At 42.7% G+C, this 12,500-nt stretch overlaps 1 protein-coding gene across 5 annotated transcripts in view; it reads right to left on the reverse strand.

Annotated features, from left to right (window-relative positions):
- The window catches only part of mast1a (microtubule associated serine/threonine kinase 1a), a 50,542-nt gene that overhangs the window by 26,236 nt on the left and 11,806 nt on the right, over window positions 1–12,500 (reverse strand). For 3 of the 5 annotated variants that reach the window (XM_027178937.2, XM_047803080.1, XM_027178938.2), the window contains 3 exons: window positions 3,095–3,183; window positions 2,878–2,953; window positions 112–184 (listed from right to left, as the gene is read on the reverse strand). In XM_027178937.2, the coding sequence (XP_027034738.2) occupies window positions 112–184; window positions 2,878–2,953; window positions 3,095–3,183 (238 nt within the window). Of the gene's footprint in view, window positions 1–111; window positions 185–1,194; window positions 1,442–2,877; window positions 2,954–3,094; window positions 3,184–4,875; window positions 5,275–5,471; window positions 5,520–12,500 lie in introns of those variants that run through there. The other 2 variants (XM_047803082.1, XM_047803081.1) reach the window with 2 other exon arrangements.

Here is a 12,500-nt window from a genome sequence, read left to right on the forward strand (position 1 = left end):
AATACGTTAGAAACAGGATTATATAATAAGAATAATTATATTGAAATTATTACAATATAATGTGGATTTTTCATTGTGTGTGTGTGTGTGTGTGTATTTGTGTGTGTGTACCGTGGAGCTGGGAGTGTTAGTGCCGTATCCAGAAGACGGCAGTGAAGCCAGAGACCAGCGGCGTCCATCAGCCCTGAAGAGACACAACACACACATGAGAATGAGCTAAAACCCAAGAAATCAGACGATGTGTTATGCTATTTTTTTTTTCTGAGTTTGCCGAACGATGTACACGGTAAACTGAAATACTGTGATGCTACATGGAGCTGATGTTGTGATGCTACATGGAGAATACTGGGACGTAGTATGGTTTAGTGAAGAATACTGGGACGTAGTATGGTTTAGTGAAGAATACTGGGACGTAGTATGGTTTAGTGAAGAATACTGGGACGTAGTATGGTTTTAGTGGCGAATACTGGGACGTAGTATGGTTTTAGTGGCGAATACTGGGATGTAGTATGGTTTTAGTGAAGAATACTGGGATGTAGTATGGTTTTAGTGGCGAATACTGGGATGTAGTATGGTTATAGTGAAGAATACTGGGATGTAGTATGGTTTTAGTGGCGAATACTGGGATGTAGTATGGTTATAGTGAAGAATACTGGGATGTAGTATGGTTTTAGTGGCGAATACTGGGATGTAGTATGGTTTTAGTGAAGAATACTGGGACGTAGTATGGTTTTAGTGGAGAATACTGGGACGTAGTATGGTTTTAGTGGAGAATACTGGGATGTAGTATGGTTTTAGTGAAGAATACTGGGACGTAGTATGGTTTTAGTGAAGAATACTGGGACGTAGTATGGTTTTAGTGGAGAATACTGGGATGTAGAAAGGTTTTAGTGGAGAATACTGGGACATAGTATGGTTTTAGTGGAGAATACTGGGATGTAGAAAGGTTTAACTGGAGAATACTGGGATGTAGATGATGATAGAAGATACATTATTCCTCTTCAGAAGATGAACTGAAGATGAAGTTCAGCAAGATTTGATTTCCTAACTGATTAATGGAAGCCAACCAAATAAGTGCATTATGGTGAAGCGTGTTAGAGAAAACCCTATTAAAGTGGAGTCAACAACCTATTTAGTGTAGTGAACTGTGCTGGATAAACAATCAAGCAGCATTAGAGATGGACCGTCACGTACAGCTCAGATAAGAAGAACGATAGCACGCTTTATTTGAGCCGCACAGTCGTGAAATCTTCAATCTGTAACACACGGAAAGCAGAGCTGATGAAGCTTCCAGCGACGGGCAACAAAACAGTGCGCTGGAGTTAGTTGCTGAGCAACCGTTACATGATGATGGTCTGTCATTGGCGTTGTAAACATGCGGTGAGAAAACACGCCTTCTATAGACAAGCACTGTTCTGAGCCTCAGTGCCTCAAACACCATCTGTGTGAATGAAAAATGAAAGCTTATATTCATTTCACCTTTCAAACAAATTAACCCAATTTTACTGGTTAGCATTGTTTTGTGCCATGCTAGCACGGTTTCTCTGAATGCTGCTCTGATTTAACTGAGTCCAGCAGACAGGAAATAATGTGCTCCCACAGCCTGGTCTTTGTATCGATCGTCTCTCTGACTTCCTCCACTCCCCTCCCCTCTTCCTGCACTCGTCTTTCAGATAAACGACTGTCCCAAGAGCGATCCATCCGATCCTCATTGTCAACGCTAATATCTGAGATACTTCAAAGTCTCGTTTGTTGTTTCCGTTGGTCGTGCCACATGATGTCGGAAGTGTAAGCGTAGCTTGTAAAACTGCTGTCACTTTGAGGCAACTTTTCCTGAACAATGTTAGCGCTAGGCTGTCTTAAGCTACTGGTGTCCTAGCAGCATGTGTCCTCAAAGTCCAGTTTACTTTAAGACCACAGCGATATATTTGGGCATGTTAGCAAGAAAATAAACAGTGGTATACAATATGCTAATACTTCATATGGAAGGAAGCAGGAAATAGCAATCTGGTCATAACATGCGACGTCCATATCATGCGACGGATATGTGCAGGCTGACGCTGTGGCATTGACGTTAGTTAATTTTTTTGTGCAGATATCGGTGTAGTGTCTTGAAATGCCAGCATTAGTGCATCCTCTACGCCTTTGTTGAGAGACACTGATTTACTCAGTTTGTGAGCTACTAGCATGTGGCTAATAACTAATTCAAATCGATATAAGAGTGCGTAACATCAATACATCAATACCCGTGTCAGACTTCACGCCGACACGTCTGTCAATGCTGATGTTCTCTTCTCGACCAACCTACAGGATTAGATTGATTACGGCCCGGGCGAACACGGTCGCCATGGTAACACTAAACTATTAAAACGGGCAAGATGAACGAGGCGTCGCTGCGGACCTCAGGAGGAGGGGAACTGCATGTAAAATTACTCAGCCTGGTGAATGACTGATGATGAACATTATCATAATTAATGGATGACACCGGCACCATTATATCATTAAGAATCGGTTACAGAGCCATTCATTTCCTCCACCTTGCGTTTACACATACTGCAAATGATCCATCTCTGATATTCCATATTTTCCAAAACCACACTGTTCACGTTGTCACTTTAGTACACTTTAATGTCAAGGCAAAGGAAATAGATTAGTTTAAAAAAAGCTTTAAGTCTTCCTGGATGGCTCTTTCAAGTGAATCAGACATGTAGTGGTTGATGGTATGAGCTTTGATTCATTTGATTCATTAAGTAGTGTATAAATTCCACTCTAAGGGGTGATTCGAATGAATCAAAATGAATCAATGTTTAATTTGAATCAAACCACTAAAGCAGGTGAACAGGTTCTACAAGATGTTTTATTTTTTTTACTTTTTACCTTCTAGAGGGGGTGAAAGAGAAGTGTGCAGGGCCGCTGGGTGAAAAGGTACGAGGACTGTCCAGTGGACTACTTCCTGTTTAAACAAAAAGAGAGATCAGAAATCAAAATGATTTCATATGAGATATTTTGAACATGAGATTTGCTTGTGTGCGGTTGGAGGGAAACACCAGTTAGAAGTGTGTTACACATGAAAAGATCGAGGTGTGTTTCTTACCTATGTGTCCAGGTAGAGGTGAATGGGGTCGTGGCAGGGTCGGGGACGTACTGGTCAGGATTAGACTCTTCCTGTTACTGGTGCGACAGCTGCAACAAAAACAAACAAGCTAGAAGTGAGGGGGGGTGTGTAAGTGTGTGTGCAAGTGTGTGTGTGTGTTTCCTCTTGTTGCTGGTTATTGTATATTCTGCTTAAACTGCTTAAATGACCATACAAGCAACAGAAACAATGACCAACTACAGCTATACCAAATAAAAAAACACGCCATGGTTTCATTTACTCACCAAAACATGATGGTTAAATGAGTTCACGATTCAATTCACGATTAATTAGCATTACATTTACACCCCATAACAATAACATGATCCCTTCACTGAATTCAGCCATGACATTTAATAAGGATGTATGTGACGTATTCATGAACAAGAGACTCGAGTTTTGCAAGTTTTCAGGCAAAAACAGCAGCAGCAGCTGTGATGAAGGTTGTGGATATTCCGGAGGTTCACGGTGATTAAATCAACAGCATTAAAAGCAACCAACAGAGCTACTGTATAGCAAAGTCATCAATTATCTTCGTCCCTACATCTGGAACGGTCATGGATTTGGGTATGGACGCGAGATTTCACAGCCTGCTCTCAGGCTAGCGATTAGAGGTCGCTTGAAAAGAGTTGCAGGACGAGCTGAAAGCAGCCGGATCAACAGTTATGACAACATTCATCCCTCCAGCCATTACATCACATCCTGACCTTCATAAATGTCCAGGAACACACACAATGTGAAACAGCAGCGGCTGAACAAATATTTATCAACATTTATCAATTGTTGCTATGGTTACATGTATCAGAGGGTCATACATCAAACGCTGTTCTTGTCAACCGTTGCCATGTACCTTAACCCAGACCTGGGCAAAAATTATAATAAGGCTTTACTAATCACTTTTATTGATACGTTTATTTTGTCATGGTGACATTTCCGCATGGGCCCTTATCCAGAGTGACTTACATTATCTCATTTTTTTATACAGCTGAGCAATTGAGGGTTAAGGGCCTTGCTCAGGGGCCCAACAGTGGCAGCTTGGTGGACCTGGGATGCAAACTCACAACCTTCCGATTGGTAGCCCAACAACCTTAACCACTAGGCTACCACATGTCCGAATTGCCACCTATCAGTAAACAAGTATCTTCCACAGCCAAATCAAAACAGCGTACACGTGTTATAAAGCTCAACACGGTTATCTATCGCTCATCAGAGGAAAACGCTGCCATGGCAACAAGTGGGACAAGATGCACTGCAAATCGATTAGCTGGTCTTTCGTCAGCCAATCAAACGTCCCCTGGGGGTTGCCAAGTCAATCTAATCTAAACGGTCCATGAGATGATGCAATTATTGGAAAGTTTTTTCCATAATAATCTTGTGCAAACAACACCTGTGTGTGTGTGTGTTTGTGTGTGTGTGTGTTTGTGTGTGTGTGTGTGTGTGTGTGTGTGTGTGTGTGTGTGTGTGTGTGTGATCTGGATGTCTACTCTGATAAAGATCCTCTCATTGATTCTACTGATCTTTGCCCCAGTGTATGAACCTGTCTATGTGTAGTGTGTTTATATACTGACACACATTCTGGAAGCGACTCAGTGTGATGAAGTGAAGCGAAGTTGAAAACTGTTGAAAAGTTTTAATATAACAGAAGATCTTAAGTGTTAAGTGTTTTATTCCTCTTATACCACAAATATCTAGTGTTTATCTGATTAAAGAACAGCAAGTTATAGCGTTGAGGAGATTTACACCTTAGCACCTCGCTAACACACGTCACTGTCGGCTTCCTGCTTTCAATAAACTGCTTCCAGCATGAACAGGGAAAGTCCTCGTCTGTGTTTTCTGTCGAAACTGGTAGGAAATATGTTTCATATCACTCACACACACACACACACACACACACACACACACACACTTCCTCCCTCTGGGCCTGTTTAGTATGTATGAGCTCTTGCTATTAATCAACCTCTTGCTTTTTCACTCGAAGCAGTTTTCACTTTTCAGCATCTAACAATAAAGTCCCACACAAACACCCACACAAACACACACACACCCTCACAAACACACACCCAAACACACACACACCCCCGCACACAGAGTCTGTATTAAAGTCTGTGTTGCCCTGGGTGTAAAAAGCGTGCTCATCTTATCTTTCTCATTTCAGTGTGTAAGAAATTCATCGCCACCCCACCACAACACACACACACACACACACACACACACAGACACACACACACACAGACATATACATACACACACAGAGGCACACATGCATAAGAGAGAGAATTCTGAAAGCAGAAGAAAACAGATACTACACAAAAATTTAACAAGCTACCAGACAAGCTACCTCATGTGGGCTGCTCCAATTTAGCATCCAGAGATAGACTGGCTAACTAACACACACACACACACACACACACACACACACACACACACACACACACACACACACACACACACACACAGAGAGAGAGAGAGAGAGAGAGAGAGAGAGAGAGAGAGAGAGAGAGAGAGAGAGAGAGAGAGAGAGAGAGGGGAAAGAGGGAAAGGCAGGTAGGAAGAGCAGGAGCATGTAAGGTGGCTGCAGAGAGAGAGAGAGAGAGAGAGAGAGAGAGAGAGAGAGAGAGAGAGAGAGAGAGAGAGAGAGATAGAGAGAGAGAGAGAGAAGAAACATGGGAACAAGAAAAGTATTGGAACAAGTTAATACTCCTTACTCAAGGCTCCATACTTAATACTCCATACTTAATACTCCATACTTAATACTCCCTACTCCTACTTAATACTCCCTACTCCTACTTAATACTCCTACTTAATACTCCCTATTCCCTACTTAATAATCCCTATGCCATACTTAATAATCCTTAATTAATACTCCATACTCCTACTTAATACTCCCTATTCCCTACTTAATACCCCCTACTCCATACTTAATACTCCATACTCCTACTTAATACTCCCTATTCCATTCTTAATAATCCCTACTTAATACTCGCTACTCCATACTTAATACTCGCTACTCCATACTTAATACTCCCCACTTAATACTCCCTACTCCATACTTAATACTCCCCACTTAATACTCCCTACTCCATACTTAATACTCCCCACTTAATACTCCCTACTCCATACTTAATACTCCCTACTCCATACTTAATACTCCCTACTCCATACTTAATACTCCCCACTTAATACTCCCTACTCCATACTCCTACTTAATACTCCCTACTCCATACTCCTACTTAATACTCCCTACTCCATACTTAATACTCCCCACTTAATACTCCCTACTCCATACTTAATACTCCCTACTCCATACTTAATACTCCCTACTCCATACTTAATACTCCCCACTTAATACTCCCTACTCCATACTCCTACTTAATACTCCCTACTCCATACTTAATACTCCCCACTTAATACTCCCTACTCCATACTCCTACTTAATACTCCCTACTCCATACGCCTACTTAATACTCCCTACTCCATACTTAATACTCCCCACTTAATACTCCCTACTCCATACTTAATACTCCCTACTCCATACTTAATACTCCCCACTTAATACTCCCTACTCCATACTTAATACTCCCCACTTAATACTCCCTACTCCATACTTAATACTCTCTACTCCATACTTAATACTCCCCACTTAATACTCCCTACTCTATACTTAATACTCCCTATTCCTACTTAATACTCCTACTTAATACTCCCTATTCCCTACTTAATAATCCCTATTCCATACATAATAATCCCTAATTAATACTCCATACTCCTACTTAATACTCCCTATTCCCTACTTAATACCCCCTACTCCATACTTAATACTCCATACTCCTACTTAATACTCCCTACTCCATACTTAATACTCCATACTCTTACTTAATACTCCATACTCCTACTTAATACTCCCTATTCCATTCTTAATAATCCCTACTTAATACTCGCTACTCCATACTTAATACTCGCTACTCCATACTTAATACTCCCCACTTAATACTCCCTACTCCATACTTAATACTCCCCACTTAATACTCCCTACTCCATACTTAATACTCCCTACTCCATACTTAATACTCCCTACTCCATACTTAATACTCCCCACTTAATACTCCCTACTCCATACTTAATACTCCCTACTCCATACTTAATACTCCCCACTTAATACTCCCTACTCCATACTTAATACTCCCTACTCCATACTTAATACTCCCCACTTAATACTCCCTACTCCATACTTAATACTCCCCACTTAATACTCCCTATTCCATACTTAATACTCTATATTTTGAAATAATGAAATAATGTAAAAACGCTTTTTTCTGTGTACTATCATGTTTTATGGAAACAAGGTTACTCCCTACTTAATACTCCATACTCTACTTAATACTCCCTATTGCGTACTTAATACTCCCTACTTAATACTCCATACAGGTACTTAATACTCCATACAGGTACTTAATACTCCATACAGGTACTTAATACTCCCTATTGCATACTTAATACTCCCTATTCTGTACTTAATACTCCCTATTCCTACTTAATACTCCATACAGGTACTTAATACTCTATACTCGACTTAATACTCCCCATTGCATACTTAATACTCCCTACTCCTACTTAATACATTATACTCCATACTTAATACTCCATACTTAATACTCCCTACTCCTACTTAATACTCCCTACTTAATACTCCCTACTCCTACTTAATACTCCCTACTTCTACTTAATACTCTCTACTCCATACTTAATAATCCCTACTTAATACTCCCTACTTAATACTCCCTATTCCGTACTTAATACTCCCTACTTCTAATTAATACTCCCTAATTAATACTCAATACTCCCTACTCAATACTCCATACTTAATACTCTATACTCTCTGTACTTACACACAGTTATTTCCCCTGAATCAAGCCAAAAGTCCCTATGTGACTATAAACTCAACATGTAAATGTTGTGACACATAAATAAATCAAACGTATCAAAGCCCAAAATGATTCAGGATAAACTGAGTCACATCACAAACTGAATCAAAGTACCACTAATCCGGCGATGGGCGTCGGGCTCTGCGGGAGGTCATATGATCGCTTGTTGCTAAGCGACAGGAGGACAGGCTGGGCTGTGAGGGTATTAAGAAAGCACACGAGTAAGGAAAACACACGCGGAAGGAAAGTGAGAGCAACAGAAAAAGAGATCGGGAGAAAGAGGGAGAGAGGTGGCCAAACACAATAATATGAAGCAAAAGATGGCAGTGCTTTAGAGTGATGCTGAGAGAGCGAGAGAGAAAACATCTCAAACATCTAACAACACGGTTCTGAACATTTCTCACCTTAACCTCTCCACACCTTTCAGTTCACTCGCTACAACAATCTGAGGGACTGAACTGATCGAGGCTTTGGCTCGTGCTCGGTCACATCATTCAATGTGGAACTTTCTTAAATTACACATCTTTTTTTTTCTTATTTTTTTTTTAGCATTCAGTTCACGCTGAAGGTCACAGGAGTCGATTCTCTGACTGAATCTTCATGTTCCTGTTCCTGTAACCCGGCTACTTCACAGTGTATCCATGTATTTGAGATGCTTTTCTGCTCAGCACGGGTGTACAGAGTGGTTATTTCCTCGGACGGCTCTCGTCGACAAGATGTTTCCTGCAGCAGAAGGACATCCTCTGGTCCGTCCTGTACAGCGGTGTGTGTGAAAATCTCAGGATATCTGCACTTACGAAGACTCAGTGTACCAGTCCCGTGTTCTGATGTAACTGCAGCTGATGACCTTCACCTGCAGGGGTTTTCACTGGATAACTGAGCAGTGGTACTGGTGCGTGATAATATTCTCATGTCATGGTGGACTGTGTGATAAATGGCATGAGGTCTAGATGTGAGTTGTGTTTAAGTATCAGCTGATCGATACGCTGGCAGCCGTGATCACAGTGACAAAGCTGCACACAGACTCCGTGTCTGTACCTTTAATAACCTCAATTCATCCTCCTCGAAAAATAATATCCCTCTCTCTCATCGCTCACTCCATTGCTCTCTCTCTCTCCTAATCCCCCTCTTAGTCTCTTTATCCCACTCTTTCCCTCATCCACCCTTCTCTCTCCCTCTCCTTATCCCTCTTTCTCTCTCCCTCATCCCTTTTTCTTTCTCTCTGCATTATCCCTCCTTCTCTCTCCCTCATCCCTTTTTCTTTCTCTCTGCATTATCCCTCCTTCTCTCTCCCTCATCCCTTCTTCTCTCTCTCTCCCTCGTCCCTTCTTCTCTCTCTCTGCCTTATCCCTCCTTCTCTCTCCCTCATCCCTTCTTCTCTCTCTCTCTCCCTCATCCCTTCTTCTTTCTCTCTGCATTATCCCTCCTTCTCTCTCCCTCATCCCTTCTTCTCTCTCTCTCTCCCTCGTCCCTTCTTCTCTCTCTCTGCCTTATCCCTCCTTCTCTCTCCCTCATCCCTTCTTCTCTCTCTCTCTCCCTCATCCCTTCTTCTTTCTCTCTGCATTATCCCTCCTTCTCTCTCCCTCATCCCTTTTTCTTTCTCTCTGCATTATCCCTCCTTCTCTCTCCCTCATCCCTTCTTCTCTCTCTCTCTCCCTAGTCCCTTCTTCTCTCTCTCTGCCTTATCCCTCCTTCTCTCTCCCTCATCCCTTCTTCTCTCTCTCTCTCTCTCCCTCATCCCTTCTTCTTTCTCTCTGCATTATCCCTCCTTCTCTCTCCCTCATCCCTTTTTCTTTCTCTCTGCATTATCCCTCCTTCTCTCTCCCTCATCCCTCCTTCTCTCTCCCTGTCTCTCATTCTCTCTCTCCCTCATCCCTCCTTCTTTCTCCCTCATTATCTGTCCTTCTCTCTCCCTCTCATTATCCCTCCTTCTCTCTCTCCCTCTTACCCAAAATGTAGAAAAAAAAGAAGAAAAAAAAAAGAAGTCATTGAAAATACACAGAATAGGGAGAGTCAGTGTTTCTTCATCATGTATTGGCAGGATGACAGTTTATCCTTCCAGCTTTCTCTCTCTTCCCCCCCCCCTCTTCCTCTATTTCTCCCTTCTTCAACCACCCCCCCCCTTCTCTGAAATCGTGTACAATCCTGGTGTAAATGCCAGCAGCCCCACAGAGAGCACAAAGTTCGGATTATTTTCTTCACATCTAGGGTCATGAGTCATCACGATCTCTCACCAGCTAACACACACACCGAAGTGCACTCGTGATCGACTTACGGTCCGGTCAGACGTCGTGAACACACACACACACAGCCTGGTGTAAAAACGTCCAGGTTTATAATTGTCTGAAATGAAAAAGAGCTGAAATGGAACTGAGGTTGTGGAATTGTGTTAATGAAGAAAGGGACGTTAATCAGCTTGTGATCAGCGCAGGATAAACAGAAGAATATGATAGTTTAAGGTCCTGTTTCCTAGCAGCTCTTATCATCCATAATACACACGAGAGCACCAACCAGCTGACCCAGAAACCTGGCGACAGCTGATGTCACTGTCTGCAAGACAACACTCCCTTTAACCTGCTCAGGGAACTGGACTGTGTGTGTGTGTGTGTGTGTGTGAGTGTGTGTGTGAGTGTGTGTGTGTGTGTGTGTGTGTGTATGTATGTGTGTGTGAGTGTGTTACTTTTACTAAAACAAAGCCAAGGCACAAACCAAACATTTGTATTAGCGAAATGTAAAAGGCAGAAGAGAAAAGCAGCTTGAAAAAGCTACAGACAGGCAAAATAAAAGTCCTGCAGCTTATTGTGAAATCCCAGTAAATCAACACCTGACATCATGAAAAGAAAAAAAAATACAATTAATATTGTGGGCGTGGCCAAGTGTCATTTCATGCAAGAAAAAAGCAAAATAAAGTAACAAACAACACCAGTTTGTTGAGATCTTCTCGAATTTATGCAAACGAGGTATGACGTGATAAAGAGACAAACTCAAACTGGCCCGGATTCTTTAGATCGTATCATATGTCACGTGAGGCGCAAAATCTTTTTGTCTTTCAACTTTATAAGCTTGAAATGATTTCCTGTGCTTACTGGAAAAAAATGGAAGAAAACCTGGTTATATGGTTTTATAAACATAATGAAGCCCCGGCGAAAGCAGCAGTGACATCATCAGTGCTCCACCCACACCCACACCTGACATCATCAGTGCTCCACCCACGCCCACACGTGACATCATCAGTGCTCCATCCACACCCACACGTGACATCATCAGTGCTCCATCCACACCCACACGTGACATCATCAGTGCTCCATCCATGGCCACAGGCGACAACATCAGTGCTCCACCCACGCCCACATGTGACATCATCGGTGCTCCATCCACGCCCACACGTGACATCATCGGTGCTCCACCCATGCCCACATGTGACATCATCAGTGCTCCATCCACACCCACAATGACATCATCAGTGCTCCATCCACACCCACATGTGACATCATCAGTGCTCCACCCACGCCCACACGTGACATCATCAGTGCTCCACCCACGCCCACACGTGACATCATCAGTGCTCCACCCACGCCCACACGTGACATCATCAGTGCTCCACCCATGCCCACATGTGACATCATCAGTGCTCCATCCACACCCACACGTGACATCATCAGTGCTCCATCCACGCCCACACGTGACATCATCAGTGCTCCATCCACGCCCACAAGTGACATCATCAGTGCTCCACCCACGCCCACAGGTGACATCATCAGTGCTCCATCCACGCCCACATGTGACATCATGAGAACAAAGGGTTCTACCTATTTCGCATCTAGGTGAGAAAATCTTACTTGAAAAGTCTCTGTTGCATGTTGGGTGTGGTCTAACAAAAAGGGGGCGGGGCAGCATGAAGCTTTTGGTGACGATACACAGTATGAGAGAAAACGAGGAGGAAAAACAGTTTAAGTCTTTCAGGGCCTTCTTTATTCTTTCTCTTTCTCTGTCTCTGCCTCTCCATTTGAAATAGGAAGACTAAAGAGGCCGAGTGTAACCTTGCAGTGGTGTGAGTGAGTGTGTGTGTGTGTGTGTGTGTGTGTGTGTGTGTGTGTGTGTGTGTGTGTGTGTGTGTGTGTAAATGTAGGCCGCAGCACCTCCTCAGGCTCTACCTTTCATTCCACCTCTCACAGGGTTTGAGGAGAAAAGAATAAAAGGGGTTCAAACATCAAGCATCCAGGCAGACGTCCTGAACGTGAGTCACAAACATCAAGCACACACCACTGACACACACCACTGACACACACACACACACACACACACACACACAATTTAATGTGTTTTTCCTGTATTATGTTTAACAGACAATCCGTGTAGAAAAACCCTCACATCTACCCGCATTTGTGTAATATACTGATTGGTGGATCTGCAGATCTCACGCCCTCATTCTGATAGGTTGTTGT

This window comes from Tachysurus fulvidraco, chromosome 18, assembly GCF_022655615.1.
Source record: "Tachysurus fulvidraco isolate hzauxx_2018 chromosome 18, HZAU_PFXX_2.0, whole genome shotgun sequence".
NCBI lineage: Eukaryota > Metazoa > Chordata > Actinopteri > Siluriformes > Bagridae > Tachysurus > Tachysurus fulvidraco.